This window comes from Anopheles coustani, chromosome 3, assembly GCF_943734705.1.
Source record: "Anopheles coustani chromosome 3, idAnoCousDA_361_x.2, whole genome shotgun sequence".
Taxonomy (NCBI): Eukaryota; Metazoa; Arthropoda; class Insecta; order Diptera; family Culicidae; genus Anopheles; species Anopheles coustani.
In genome coordinates, this window is record NC_071288.1 from 20,556,614 (window position 1) to 20,572,770 (window position 16,157).

The window sequence follows — 16,157 nt, forward strand, 5'->3', positions numbered from 1 at the left end:
TTCCTTGGGTATGTGGATGTAAAACAGCTTGATCAAACTGGATCTAAACTCAGAATTGGACACGCGGCAAACAATGCTCGGTCAGCTGACTTCTCAGCGCACAAGTCTCCAAACGTCCACAGGAAGGCCAAATGTAAATCAAATGCACGCCAACGATCCCCAGGAAGATCACTTCCTTCTCGACACCGCTTGCGCAATCGTGGAGTAAATTTGTGCGAAATATTTATTCCTTTCCGCATCTGCTGCGCCGCACGGGAGCCATGCCAGCCCGGTAACGACACTAAACTAGCCGAGTGTAGGACGCTCGGACAGCTCTCCCGGAGACGGAGAGGCCAACTCCGAGGCCGACGGAACCGTGTTTCCCTCCGGAGGCGACAATGATCGCTCTAAATTGGATAGAATTATAGTCAATTCTAATGCACGGCCCGGGCCGGGAAGCTGCCTGGTGTCGGTATAAAAAGCGGCCCGCAGCCGGCCGGCCGCGGTTACTTGCGTCAAAATGTCCGTCCACGCCGGACGGATGCGCGTCTCGATCGCCGTGGTGTTGCTGGTCGGGCTGTGCCTCGGACCGACTCCCACCGTGGCCCACCAGTGTTTCTGCGGTGTCCGCCGGGCGCAGAACGAAACCATCTATCCGGATCACCCGATCGAGCCGGGCGAGTGGCCCTGGCACACGCTGATCTACCACTGGCCCGGACCGAAGCTGTATCCGCCGGCGCGCATCTGCGAGGGTGCCCTCATCGACGAACGGTTCGTGCTGGCGGCGGCCCACTGCCTGATGGTCGGTGGCGCCGGGCGCAAAGGTGAGCTGCTGCCGGCCGACCAGCTCGTGGTGCACGTGGGAGTCGTGGCGGTGCAGCAGGATCACGACCAGTCCCGCCGGTTCCGGGTGCGCAACGTGACCGTCGAAGACGAGTCGGATCTGGCACTGATCGAGCTGGTGGTGGTACAGGAACCGCCCAGGGTACTTCCGCTCGGCATGCCGCTGCTCGACAGTGAGGAGGGCAGCGGCGAGGAGCAGCCTGGAGGCTGGAAGCCGACGCCCGTCTGCCTGGTCGACGCCCTCGACCTAACTACCCTCTACGGTACCGAGATGTACATCCTCAACCAGAGCCAGCGGACCCGGCTGGGCGGCTACGAACCGGTACGCCTCGTGCTGGACGAGTTCCTCCTCTGCACCGGCTCCACGCTTGCCATGAAGTCACGCTCCATCAACGGCACCACCGTTTCCTTCACGATCAAAGGTAGGCATCGAAGACTATCGCCAACGCGAACCGAAGGGATTTTCTAAACGCGTTTCCGCTTCACCCCCTAGATCTCAACCTACCCAGCCACGACCGGGGTACGGGACTCTACTTCAAGCACCAGGGCACCTGGAGCCTGCTCGGGTTCACCGTGGCCCGCGCCACCCGCCAGTGGACACCCGGCTCCGTCTGCCTGCCGAACGACATCATTTCCTTCGATTGTCTCTACCCGGCGCTCGACTGGGTGATGGAAAACTTCGCCGACACGAACAGCTGAAAAGGTCCGGAGACCACTTTCTTCTGTATTGTGTGCCTGTGTGTGTGTTTGTGTGTATGTGATTTTGTGTGAGTGTATAGTTTCGTTGTAAAACCCTCTGTAAACTTCCCTTCCTCAACCGAAAACACAATAAATTGTGCGATTATGTGACTCGGTATATTTACAAAAGCGACGTTTCACACGGGGAATTCGCGGGGGTAGTGGCGGTGGTAGTGTTTGGTGCCGGTTTTTAGTTCTCCCGGGTGAAACTTCCGACATTCGCGAGACGCGGTGATCGACGGAATTTCCGGTGGGTGTGGACTTTCTTTGCCTTCGTCTTGTGTATTTCTTTCGTGCCTCTTTTGTGCACGAAAATCCGGACCCATTTTTCGCGCATTTTCGCCTTCGTACGCACCGGACCGCATCACAAAAGAACGCACGGGTGGTACGCGGTAGGGAGCACTTTAAGGGATGGTCAGCGGCCGAAAACGGAAATGCAAATTTCTCTTTCAATTATTCGACCGTTCCTTCTTTTTCCGCCCGTTTCGAGGCGTTTTCCCTTCTGTGCGCGTAATGTGCATTTTGCGGCAGGTGCCATTTGCCTACCGACCATTTTTTTGGCCAGTGCCGGCTGGGTGGTTGCGAAAATGAATCGATCCACCGACGAGCCGTCCCCGAATGGATTGAACCAGTTTCATTCACTTTAATGGACCTTGATTTGCATTACGGCATGGGCGCAGAAATATGAATGTTTTTCGGTCCAAGGGAAAAGTTCTCACACATTTTTTCGAAAGAATTGTTAAATTGTTTTGCAGCAACAAAATGATGAAATGATTAGACAACTGACAAAAGTAAACAAAACAATAAAAATTTTCTCATATAAAATATAAAATGTTGCACATTACATCAAACAAAAAGTACAAGAATGTTTAATCTAGAAACGAAAAAAAAAACATAAAAAAAACACAATCTGTTCAAAGTAACTGAACCGGAAAGGACAAATAAAACGCCCCCAACTCTCGATTAGTTCATGTTTTTGTTGACGTATTTACTCGAACCGTGACGTCTTCTTTCGTGGCTTCAACGCTGATGGAAACAGATAAACATGTGTATCCGGAAGTGGCCAAACTTCTGACGCTACCTGAGAATTTTGTGGTTTTTACGGCAAGAATGGAATGCGGCAGATAAGGTAAGAATGGACAGGGTTTATATTTTCGCCCGCAAAGAAGGCAAACTTGGCGAACGTGCGTAAGTCACAGAAAAAACACGTTTGTTTGATTTGTTATCGGCAAACGCAAAATTACAACCTTTTTGCACCGCTGTTGTTTTTCTTCAACTCCCGCGCATCTGTCAAAAAACTCCAACGACCTACTCCTTATGCCTGTCGTTATCGAGTTTACGGCATGAGTTATCAGGCTCGTTATCGAGCATTGACAAAGTGAATGTTCTTACCGTACCCATAAGCACGCTTCCGGATAGCAGTACGCTTTACCTTTTGCTCCTCCATTACGGCTAGTTATTTCCGTTTTCTGTCTATTTAAAAACGGTTTAAAAATGCAACTCAACAGACAAACATTCCTTGCCTAAAAAAAAACGCAAATTGAGCATCCCCTTTGTCTTATCTACAATTTTAAACTTCTTTACTTCATCCTACTGGATCGCATTCGAGTACCTGCTCGTGTTTTCTGGGAGGCCCCGTCCAACCATTCCATTCGGTGTGACTCATATTTGTACTAAACTCATATCGCATATCTCCTATCTGCTTCCTCGTGCGTACTTTTTCAGCCTCTGTTTCCCATAAAGAAAAGATACGCTATGTTAACATGCGAAAATAAAAGTAAATAAACAAAACCGCTAGCCTGTTGCTGCAGAATGCGGTTTAATGAACGATAGCCGCGTGGAAAAGCCCAGTCGTTCAAATATAGACGAGTGAAGGTGCTACACATCGATGCGCACAGTGCGTCAGAATGCCACAACAAGGGAGTTTCTTCTATTGTGCTCATCACAAAGAATCCTTCTTCAACCAATCTCCAATGAACTCCGGAAACCATCTTTAAAATAAAAACGTTACGTTAATGCCGTTAAAACCGAATTATTAAAACAATATAGTAAAGATAATCATCTTTTCGCATGATGTTCACAATTCGGGAGGGAGCGAAAGATAGCAATTTGATGCAAATTTTAACACAGAAAACTCACAGGTAAAACATGGAAAAAACATGGTTGGATACCCTGACGACGGCCATTAGTCGGCATGAGAAAGGATCAAAAAGGTGCTCTGAAACGGTTGAAATAAACTTCAAGGTTAGATCAACCCTTCCTGGAAGAACGATCATGATCCTTTTTTACACGAAGCCGTCTGGGTCACACGAGGTGTCAATTTGGCTTAGTTTCGTAGTTTCCTTAAAATTATATTTATTATAAATTCCGTCTGAAACTGGTTAAATTTGTAGTTGGATGAATCATCACATTTTCAAGGCTATAACAAAAGTTTCTTTTCTACTGATTTTCCTGCATTTCTATACAAGAAATATTCATTTGCTAACGGATCGTCTGATCAACTAATCGATTGCATTTGCAAACTTCCACGTGACAATTTGCCATAGTAATGCTTATTTATGGCATCACGTAGTGAGCGAAATATTTCCCAGACGCTTCCAAAAAAGGATCGACATTGAAAATCCCCTTCAGGATGATTGTCTGTGGCCCAAGGACAAGGTACAATTGGTGAACGTGATTTACCACGAGATCTACCGCGTTCAGCAATTGAGATTGCAGAACAAGAAAACAATGAATAAAAGTTTCTCTACTAGTGCCAAAATGTGGCAAAATTGCTTCAATATAACGGTACTCTTCGTATGCAACTCGCTCTTCCACCATTTTCGGCGCGCAAACATTCGGGCAGCAGCGAGAAAAGCAAACCAAACTTGTTTGTGCAAAACTTACCTTTAGTTTTAAATTCCTGCTGCTAGGAGTAATTCCTCTCGTTACCGTACAGTACCCAGGGTTCGTCGCTTGCAGCACGGGCGCCCGATGAAGTCTATTGAACAAGTCCGACGAATTGAAGGTTTCTTCTCCAACCGGAAAGTTTGTCAGACAAAATAGAACACTAGAATCCCCTTTGTAGTCTTTTGAATGTTTCTATGCACTTCTTCCTATCATAAACACAAAAATGAATACAAACTGTTAAACAACTAATAAAATATGGATTGTAAATTTCACACAAAAATATTCCTCCTCACTCTCGATTGTATGTCGTCACTGTTTGGCTCGTCCGAGTGATCAAAACAACACGCTGTGTTGTTCGTTTCGAAACATTCACCACTACCAGTACAAACGGTCGCGCATGCCGCAACCAAAAACTCAGTGGATCTGTTGTGCGCGAGCTTCCACGGTTCTGTCACCCTGAAGCGAGGCTTCGACACTGCGGCTATGCAATGCGCTGCTATGTGAATGAGAACGCGATAAACATATAGCCGGATGGGCAATAAAACCTGTAGATCGCACTCAGACACCGATCGCAGGATAATCGAGGCCCCGCGGATGCGCAAGACACACATTTACACATGCACGTTCTCGAACCCACACCACACCGCGAATGATCGAACGCGATCGACAAAGATATCCGCGGATTTACGAGGTGCAAACGGGCACGCTATGATACAACCACCGCGGTTATTGTGTTTGGTAGATCAGCTATACTGTGCGCTACCTTACGGCTTGCGGAATGATTCATGCGTCCACCGACGTGCCGTTGGCCGTAGTACGTGTGCCCTTTGCAGCCCCGTCACTCTCACTGCCGCACACAGGGCGAGCTGTAAGCGGTTTTGTCATTCGTCAACATAAACAACGACGCAAGATCGCTTTCGACATCGCACAATCGCTGCCTGCGCGTGAAGATCACTGTCTCGAAACGTCACCGAAATGTCATCGCGAGATCAAGGCACGGACAGCATCAACACAAACGGTGCTCTTGGGACGTCGATGTCGCGGAACACACGTTGTGAACGCACACTAGCACGGAGGTACGCAACAACACTTTGGCCTGGTCCACGGGATGGGGAATGCCAGTGTCTTTCGAGAGCAACTCGCGGTATTTCCCGTTCGCACATGAGTGTTTCCAGCAGCAGTGGAAGATATTCTCCATCCGCGAAGCAAAACACACTTCCTTCTTTCACTTGAACCGACTGAGCAACCTTCCTACCATCAGCCAATTCCAAATCAGGCGACGAACAATGTTCACAGGATGTGAAGGTAGGAAGGTAGTTGTAGCAAAAGTTTTAAAAATTGTTCAACAAACTTTCTCATTCATTCCTCCACCAACTCTTCACGATACATCCGGAAAGCCTTACAAACGTCAACCACAGACCACAACACTGAAATATCCTTCGCCACACACCGAACGCTAATGAACTGCGGATTATTCGTTTGGGTTCTCCAGTCCCACGCAGGCTTTGCTAGGCAACGGAAAAGCCCGCAACCACGAAAACAATACCTGACCATGCATGTGAATGTTTTTTAACTCCCAGGGGTACAAACTGAAGCACAGGAGGGAAGGAAAATTCAGGACACCAACAGAGACCACGTACCCGGTGAGAAGAGGGCAACAATTTTCACTACTGACTATCTATAACTACACTATCGCGCGGCTACACACGTCCGTCTCCGGCGGCAGCTCGAATGGATTTGGCTGCCCGCTGACCAGCGAACGACGAACGGAGTCACCCTGCTGCTGAAGGTTTACCACCCTTCCACCGAGGGTTGTGTGCATTTTTTCCCTCTTCCATTGGCGAACGCGCGAGAGCGAACCTGGCGCCCGTGGTGCGAGCGAGAACGAATGCGAAGCGAACCTGCAGGGTGAAGGGGAGAGAGAGATAATGGGGCGGTTTAAAGATGGAGAAACTTTCTCGCGTTGAACCGCGAAATATCTCGCGGACCGATGCTCACCGATTGTACAACGGTGAGCTTTCAAGAGTTATTTTTCTTTTTCTTTTGAACGCGAAAAGCTTTGCTCTCGCCTGATGTGCGGGAGTATTATGCTCGCGGTCTCTTCCAGGGAATGGAATGCGTTCACTGGAAGCGAACAGCATGCTGCTCCTGGGAGTTACATATTTTTAAAACGTGATCGAATTGATCGATCGATAGAACAAACTGCACAATGGGGATCGAATAAACTAGGATATTGTGTAAGATAATACGAACGAATACGAATTCGTTCTTAAAATGTATTTCTTTCGCAAATTGACAGGCCTAACAATTCAATACAATTTGATAAAATTATCCAATACATGATTAATGATTATTTATAGAAACATATTTTTAAGAACACCAATTTTATTCGGTTTGATTTGATGTAGAGTAGCGGCTCTATCTCATGGCGAATCCATCCAAAGCAATGTTGCAATCACCAAGCCATGAAATATTGCAATGGCGACACCTTTGCTGCAATGGCGACAAGCAATGGCGGTAGCTTTTAGGAACAGTAAGTTTGTGAGGTGTTTACGGATGATCGCTGTATGGATTCGGATGGACTCCTTATAAGAAAAGTTGGATTAAAGTAGTGCAAGTAGCACGAAGTAATTTTGTTCTTATTTCTTAATACATTAAATTGGATTAGTCATTCATAAAATGATTTATAACTGGCCGCCGCATGGGGTAAGATGATTCATAGAAAAACATTTTCATGAACGCCGATTATGTTTCGGATTTATTGTATTGATAAATGTGAGCTTCGAATGAATTTTAAAATAAATTATTTCAATTAAAAATTTTAAAAGATTGGTTAGTAATTTAGTCCTCCCGTGAACTACCAAAAATAGCTTGGTCTTTCTAGAACATGTTTCACCGTTAAACACTTTCGATCGCTGCGAAGCAACCGGTTAGTGTTTTTTTTTCAGAAGATGCTAAATTTTCCCGCCCGAAACGTTCGTTTCACTTTTTCCCGCTCGGTTGCCACCGTAATGTGATGCAGCTTTGCGCATGACACCGTGTTGACCCGATTCAAGCAACCCATTCCCTCGGCGGAATTCAACTAATACGTGCAGCTCGTTAAACTGATGCCTGTACACATCAAACAGCTCATAAAGTCAAGAAGTGGAGGAAGTTAAGAGGCTGAGGTTCGAAGCCCACAGAAAAAAAAAATGAACGAACCGAAAGAAAGAAGCAATTCGAAAAACCCCGTGCAAGGCGCGGATCCACAAATTAAGCTAATGCATCAGGGTCGCGACCGAGCAGGAAGATGGGAAACGCAATGTGCGGAGCAAATATGTTTCATTCATGACGTAAGTAAAAGTAGGCATTTTCACGAAAAGTGCACCCTTACCGTCCGGGCGGTAGGAGTAGGGGGAAAACTCTCGGCCCGCCCCAATAAACGTGACCGGAACCGTACGCATATATGAAACCGGTCGGGCGAAATAGTAAAGTTGTAAACATTAATTGTCCCCCGCACGAGCCGGTTACAGGTCCATCTTGTCACCCAGGGGGTGGCTGTGGTCCGATTCGTTCACCTTGTTTTACCCTGACGCTTTTGTAAAGGAAGAAAAGATGAACCATAAAATTGATCTGCGCGGATAGATTCGTCCGATGAGCCTACGAGTTACTCGTTTTGGAAGCCACAGGTGGCGAATGATAATAATAAAAAACCATAACGGCGAAATTTTAAAAACTTTCATTTTATCACATTCTCCAACCAAACACCGACGAACCGGCATTTGGAGTCCAGCTCGAGCGAGTTAGCGATGAAGCGTTTTTAATCGGCTCTGATCGAATTTAAATTGATCACTTTCTTGTTTATTGATGTGTGATTTCACTCGAACGATGGTGGAGCATTTCTTCCGGAATTAATCTTACATCAAAACTGCAAGCGAACAGCCTTTGAGATATCCAGAAGTAAATGAAGTAAAGCTTAAGTGTACATTAGCTCTAAATATTGTTTAAAGAAAACTACTTACGAGTGTGGTAATTGCTATTAATTAATAAGTTATTTTTTCCTATCCTTCAACAAGGTTTTTTTTTGAGCTTGCACGTCTCATTCCATCGTAAAAAAGCGAATTTAAAAGCACCTTTTCGATTTCATCCGTTTCTCATCGATTATATCTGTTTTTAAAGGCCCCGTTAATTGGCTGTATATTGAATCAGTAAATGTTCTCGCCCATCGCTCGCAAATCGATTCGTTTATTTTTCGAAAGTTATTTGCCATACCGCCTTGGTTGGCCGCCGGACAAAGGGGTGTTTAAATTTACACATGGCTTAGAAAGGAAGGGAAAACTGAAACCTGCGCATGTAACAAGCTGCAGCAGCAGTAACATGAAGATTTGTTTTTCAGCCGATCTTTCAAAGTGTGTACCAATCGGTGCCCGCTCTTTCGGAAGGACATCGGACCGGCAACTCGCAGTGCCGCACGTCGGTGCTTTCCACGAGGCAAGAGAAAAACTGGAAAGCTGAACCCGAGCAACGCGCGTGTGGTTTTCATTTTATGTTTTCCAGACGTCCGGCTTGATGATCGATTCCTTAACGCTCTATTTATTTCCGGCCGGTGCTTTCGAGGAGTATTTTATCTACCACCTTTCCGGAGGATTTTCATTTAGCTAACTCTCTCCCTCTATTTCTTTCAAACGATTGGACTATTAAGAGATCTGAATATCAAAGCATCGTGCATGGGTGCAAGTTTTTAAAATTGCTTAAATGCTTAAAGACCATTGCGCAGAAAAGGATTTAGAAAGCCTTCGAAAAAGGCCTAACATATGAATACATTTGTAAATTCTAGATGATTTTGTGCCAATGGAAAAATACAGCTTGGGAATGTAAACATTCGTGACAAGTGAAAACCACATTTTTCACACGCATCAAGTGTAGGCTTTTAAAAAATATCAACACAAAATAATGAAGTAGAAAAAAAGCTGTGGTAATCCATGTGTAGCGACTGCTTTATGATTTAAAGCTAAAATAAATGAGCCGAAGAAATAAGGGAAAAGTCTTAGAGCATCATGTGGTAGATGCGGAAAGAAATTCGGTACATACGGACAGAGGGCAGAGCGACCCGGGAAATAAATGGCATAAAACATGCGGCACACATGGATCATTTAGAAGTGAAAATGTGTGTTCCTGCAGATAGCTTGTGGATGAAGAAATGGAAATTCTTTTGAGATAGAAAGGCGGAGGCTGCACTGGAAAGGTTTGCAAAAAGTTTTAAATAATCAGTAGAAACTAATATTGAAAGTCAACTCACCAGTGCGGTTAATTACCTATGATAAGATATGCCGAATATGTATGAAAACCTTGACAGAAAGAATGATGATTTCCTGACATATTTCATTAACCTTGTAATTTAAACTGATGGTTTATAAAATTAGTTCCGCTATTGGAAGGCAATAGGCATACAAAACGATGAACTAATCATGAAAAGTATCTTCTTAAAATATATTAATTCAAAATTCGTCCAAACTGCCCAACTCCATGGTCTCCATGAGCAAACATGAATATCATCCATTATCGTAGTGCAGCTGAAAGAAGCTACATTTTGTTGATAAAATAATATAGCAGCAAGAAGAAGTATCATCAATTAGTTGGACATAAAGTGCTTTGCGCGTTATATAAATAAATTAGAACAAATCTGTTGCCAAACGGCGCATATGAAAAACATCGATTCACAAGCACTAATGCTTGGCTGCTGATGCAAGAGCATAATTTGTCCAATCGATTGGAGTATTTTTCCCAAGACGAACACAAACTCCAAACCTATGTATAACTGGCTCGGAATGTGTAACATTCTTTGCTTTTTTCTTTGTTCATCTAATGAAACATTATTGGTGCCTTCAGCGTCCAAATTTTCTCGCCTACGCATCGTCTGCATAAACCACTCATGCCCCTTTTCACGCTATGGATCCACATTTCTTTTTACCATCTATTTTTACTATCCACGCCATTACCGCGGTGCGGTAATTGGAATAACCTTCTGTACCAATAATGTGATGTGAAAATGGAACCAACCAGTTGTTCACATTGCATGCGTATGATGAAATGTATGTAAACCTCTAGTTGGAAAAATAAAAGCACGTGTTTATTGTCCACAAGATTAAATTGTTTGAAGTAGCAATAGTATATCTATAAATTGTTCAACATATATCGCTCTGATGCATAATTACTTTATCCATATGAGAATAAGATTTTTCGAACGCACAACAGTAGAAGTGTAATTTTTGGGTAGAAGCTAGAAGAAATGAGGACATCCTTCCAACCGACGGGAAACGAACTATGAGAAGCTTTATTCAACCCAAGCACATCGATGAATCGGTGGTAGGAAATTTTCATCCCAAAACATGCGGCGCGCGGATTTTCATGCGAGCATTTTATGATTGATTCTTCAGGATAATTATGGAGAGAAATTTGCTAAGTGACCCCGCACTGGTACACCCTCAGCTACGAACATCAAGGTGCCGGTTTTGTTCCCCTTCGCTCGTTGCTCATGTTTTCGTTCCTACCTTTCCCGTTTTCATTCCCATCTCTACACCAACAATCGTGCAGAGCGCTACTTTGCATATGAGTTTTTGCGAAGGAGGTCTGACGAGTGAAAAAACACGCAAGCCGACCCGGAATGTGTACGCGGTTTGCACATGCAGATCCGTCATGTACCATGTGTAATTTGGCCGAGGTGAGTTTGTTTCTTTGGCTTTTCGCTCCTTACCGCGTGGCCAACAATTTGCCCCTTAAGCCGCTGATTTGGGGGGGCCCAACCTTCGCCGAAGCCACGAAGCCACGAGAAGTGCTCCGTTAGATGGGTGATTAACAGCAGCCCGCCAATGTTTTATTAAATTTGTTTGAACCGATGGAAGGTGAAAACTGGCAGCGAAAAGAATGCTAGGAGTGTTTTGCGAGGAAAGGAAGCATGCAGCACATCAATCATACCGAAGCTTTACTTATCCAATGTAGGTCGCCTGCTCTACCGGTCATTAGATTTGCTTCCCGCTTGCCTACTGAAATAGGAAAACACTCTTTTTAAACTTTACGTTAGTAATTTGAGGGTCTTATTCAGCGTGAAAAACAGTGCTACGATTCAGAACAATAAAAACTAATGCATAATTATTAGCCCAGTTTAACGAGATATAAGAAGATTACTATTTTTAAAAGAAGCACACATGTATATATGTTTGCCCTAGCAATGATGGGCCGAAATGATACGGAAGAAGTCATAACAAACATCATGCAATTAGCGAGCAAGTTTATCACATTCGTTAATTTCTCTAAAACTCTTCCGTTCACAGTTCAACTCAACCATATCAGTGAAAAAGCCGAGGGAGAGAAAGACGAGATTGACTAGCTGGAGCATAATTTCGCTTTCCATTCCATGCGCTCGGTGCATCCTCCTTTACGTTGCAATGACTGCCCTCAAGGAATTGCATCCTTGACAAGGGCTGAATACATCTCTACTTTCCTCCGGGTCGTAGTAACGCCAATTAAAAAATTAGTAGCCAGTATCAACCGCACACGTGATAGCTAACGGAATGCTGTACGGAGTGGAACAGAAAAAAATATGCTGATAGAAGGAAAAGTTGAGGGCTGGGCTGACACAGTGCATCGGAAAATAGTGTGCGTAGTGTTTCGAGAAAGTTCGAACGAAAAAAAGCCCCAACCGAATGCATTACTGCAACAGTGGGCAGCTGACGTGAATTCAATGTTGATACCAAAATTAAGATATGCGCATCTTTTATTTAAGAAAAGAAATGCATTTCTTTTCCAGTCTAAGAAGAGATCAGACAAGAAAGTGACATTAATGAGGGTAATGCAACATTTTATGTCAGTTTCTAGATTGTTTACTGACACAACATGTTTTAAATACATATTTTCCTATGTGCAAGAAATAAAATCAAATAGAAATTACAGTACCATTTTCCATAATCTTTCTCTAAAAAAATCTAAAATAATTTTTTGTCATTCATCCTCTACAAAGCACAGTCAAATGTATCACGAACTAATTATGAATTGATTTCCCAACCACTGTTTGATCAAAATTATGCTCGCTCGAGCAGTCAACGCGGCTACATCCACCTTGGCTGGTGCCCTTGGACGATCGGAGGCTGGGTGTTCATTTTCCATCTTGCATTGCGTTTTCCGTTCGGTGGAGTCCCAACGGGCCCAATGGGGAAAGTTTGCTACATCCTTGCGGACTCGAACCTCCAACGATCTTGTATGGCGCTTGAGTAGTCATCTTCGCTGAACTTTGGCCCGACCACGTGCTCAAAGTTGAGCGACAGCGGAGGCAAGGGAAGGCGGGTGGCAGTGGAGCTAGCGGATGGAGAAAATTATGAAAAGGAAAACAAAAACAACATCTCCACTTCCGATCGAGGCCATGGGAACTACGACATCGCCGAAGGCGTTCGTGTTCGCGTTCCGATATGCGATGTTCCATTTTCGCCTCCAATACAGTACACGGGCCGGGCCTTCCCCGGAATTGGGTTACAAGATTCGGCTGGTGGTGTTTTATTTTTTTGATTTTGGGGAACTGTTTTGACAAGCTGAGAGGATACTGGACTTCACTCTAGCCCCATCCATCATGGCCGTGATCGGTGCGATCAGTGAGCTTTTCTCGTTCTCCCAGAGTGACGTGAATAGTGACAAACAACATCTGGGAGGTATTCATGGAAACAGGATAAGATTTTCAAAAAATTAGCCAATATCCGAATTAAATCGAAATTCAACTAAACTTTGAAGAAAAAAAGCCTATTCAAATGAAACCTTTAACCCACAATCAACCAAACTAGATATTGTTAAGGCAGGATAACGTAAAGGAAATAAGATCAATTCAAAAAGATTATTTAAAAAATCATTGTACTGTGTTAAATATTTCCATCTTATCGACAGCATCGTTGGGCTTTAGAGCAATAATAGAGCACCAGATAACTTTGATCGATGAGAAGACTTGGCGCCCATTCCATGGTGAGAAGCTGTGAGATGATTTCGCAGCCCGCGGTGCGCGAGAAAGATGATTAACGATTGTTAAAAAAATACCGCAGCAGCGCCGTCGCGCACCGTAATCATAGGCAAAAGCGGCGCACCGGAGCAATTATAACTGTACAGCATACATTTTCGGTACAAATCTTCACACTCCGAACGGCCCTCGCACACACATTCGGTCGGGCCCGAACATGGGCATGTTGATGCAAGTGGGACGAGACGAGGGTTGGAAGGAAGTTTGGCGGGAGGGGAGGCGAGGGGTATGTTTCGATAAAATAACAAAACAAGACAGAGAGATTGTGCGAGTGAAACTAGCCACCCGATGCGGAAAGCGTAGCACCGGATGGAAGGGAAAATTCAACCACCATTCCGTCCACCATTTGCCGGTGGCAAGATGAAGGATAAAACAACACAGTCAGGCACAAAGAGAGGAAGAGAGGAACTATTAGGGTGTTAATCGAACAATAGAAGGTAAAAATCAATATTTGCGCGCGCTCTACACGAGCCACTGTGAAGTCTCCCCGTGGGCCGGCGAATAACGCAAGGGATCAACTGACAGCGAACGATAACGGCAGGAAGATCGGTTTTGGAAGTCCCGTGTCCATTGTTGATCCGTTCGGTTTGTTCCGACCACCAAAACGCCGGCCAACGCACTTTCCAATCGGCACAACAACGGTCAACGGAGAAAGAAAATGGTGCGCAAAAAAAAACAGGGTAGAATTGAGATCGTTCGAACGGAACGCCATTTTTATCCGCGATTGATCGTGCACAGTGTGAGAGAAGGTGCGAAAGTGTGTAAATTCGCCTATGTCTACATTCTGCGAGCAATTGGCTGAACGAATTGAAATCAATACACGCAGCGATCGTGGTCGTTCATTTTCCAACGATTCGGCCATTTTTAAATGTGAACAAATCTATTTGACAATCTGATCGTATGCCCAAATGTATACCAAGATTTTGCTTGTAGTCGATTATACGTAAAAAAAATTGACATCCAGTTTGTGTTATTTCTGTATGTATTTGTCTGAAAAAAAACATTATGATTAAAGTAAGGCTCAACCAATTTTAAAATATAGGTCACATGTAGTCATTCGGAATAGTTATCCCGATATAGAGTCTACCATCTGGTGCAATATAAAATTTCTTCCCAAAGCACCGATAATGCTTCCTAAGTGAGACTTAATGACCAGTTTTCCATCCCTATTAAACTAACCGTTCATTCGAAATTCGCACATTCGCAAACCAACCGACGCGCTTTCCCAAAGGCATGCGAATTCGTGCTTTCCGTAGCTAATTATTATAAATTTACCATATTTTCGCTGGTTTGACCCCAACCCAGCTAAGTTTAATGCCTACCTTAGAGACTATTTGCGTGACCGTTATCAGGCATGGTTTGGGGCAAATTGACTCGTTAAACAGCTATCGTAGTGCGTTGATTTAATGTGCGTAAAAGGAGGGGCCCTTAAGGGGTGGAAATTAAATGTTGCATTATGTTCGATTAGCTTGGCTTAATGTTTACATTTATATTTAATCGCTACCCCCAGCCCTGATTTTTAATTGGCCAATTTATTACTAGGACTTTATTAGTTTGAGGAAAACTGTATCTTGTACATTCAACATATCCAAAGTTTCACTAACATAATTATTATTCAATAAAAAAAAGAGAAATTACTGCCTTTTTCCCAGGCATGCTAATAGTGCTTTTTATGTTTTGCTTTGATAAAACTACATTAAATCTGTGATGGGTTTTCAACCAAACTTCAACCAATTTTACGCAATCTCAAAATTGCAACGTTTCTGAACTGTGTGTGCACTTTTTGTGAGTTCCTACCCAGACATAAAAAAGGCAAATTGCCCAAAATGGAAGGCGCAACGTTCAAAAAGATTGTACCAACTCACGAAGAAATCAAAGAGCAGGAAAACAGTGCATCAATCCGTTTCAAATAATGTGCGCTTCTCGGCACCGAAACGTATCGTAACATATTGATGTTATCCGGTAATTTCCACCCACTTCACCGTGTATTTGCTAGAGTACCAGGCTCGCGAAACACAAGATGAGCACATGCCAATTTTACAGACCACCCTGCATCCCCAGCTCAGTGGAGACATGCACCGAGATGATCAATCTGTGGATCGTAAGATTGTAACCTTTTCATTGTTTTTTTGCGTTTTGTGCATCGATTTCTACCACCTACCGGCAATCGCGTAACATGCTTGCGTATTTTGCGCCCGCGCCATTCGGTGCTGATCGGATGCACACGAATGCACAATTTCTATCGCTTTCTCACTTTCTCTGGGAGCAGATGGGTGGTAGATGTAGGATTAGAAATTAGAATCTACCCATCTTATGTTTGGCTCAGTGTACCTGGTTGATACTAATAGCTTTATCATCAACAATCCCATATTGTCTAGTGGTTAGGATATCCGGCTCTCACCCGGAAGGCCCGGGTTCGATTCCCGGTATGGGAAACAATTTTTTTTTCTAGTGAAGGCTCGATGTACTGATTAATTAAATTACAATAAAATGGAAATAAAACCCTTGGATGTTATTTTGTATCTAGAAACCATTCTCCATCACAGTTATTAACGTTTCGCTCCATGTGTGAGCACTAAAATCATTCATATCGCTGTCTAGTAATTATCACAAACAAACAAGCTTCCTATTGCGCCCCATGCAATGGTCTATCAAACATCTTTACGGCCACTTG

The 16,157-nt window shown here is 44.1% G+C and overlaps 1 protein-coding gene and 1 non-coding gene across 2 annotated transcripts; both read left to right on the forward strand.

The window, feature by feature from the left end:
* The first annotated feature begins 499 nt into the window (after window positions 1-499).
* LOC131272318 (tryptase beta-2-like) lies at window positions 500-1,678 on the forward strand. Its single transcript, XM_058274007.1, has 2 exons — window positions 500-1,244; window positions 1,316-1,678. Exons 1-2 carry the CDS (start codon window positions 500-502, stop codon window positions 1,519-1,521), a joined length of 951 nt encoding a protein of 316 aa, XP_058129990.1. The 3' UTR covers window positions 1,522-1,678.
* Window positions 1,679-15,846: 14,168 nt separating this feature from the next.
* Window positions 15,847-15,918, forward strand: Trnae-cuc (transfer RNA glutamic acid (anticodon CUC)). Its single transcript has one exon. It is a non-coding gene; the product is annotated as a tRNA-Glu (tRNA).
* The last annotated feature ends 239 nt before the right edge of the window (window positions 15,919-16,157 follow it).

Bases quoted from the DNA above. Each gene is read 5' to 3' on its own strand.
- LOC131272318 (XM_058274007.1), top strand. From the start codon at position 500: ATGTCCGTCCACGCCGGACGGATGCGCGTCTCGATCGCCGTGGTGTTG. The intron at 1,245-1,315 runs GTAGGCATCGAA...TTCACCCCCTAG, and splicing joins CGTTTCCTTCACGATCAAAG to ATCTCAACCTACCCAGCCAC.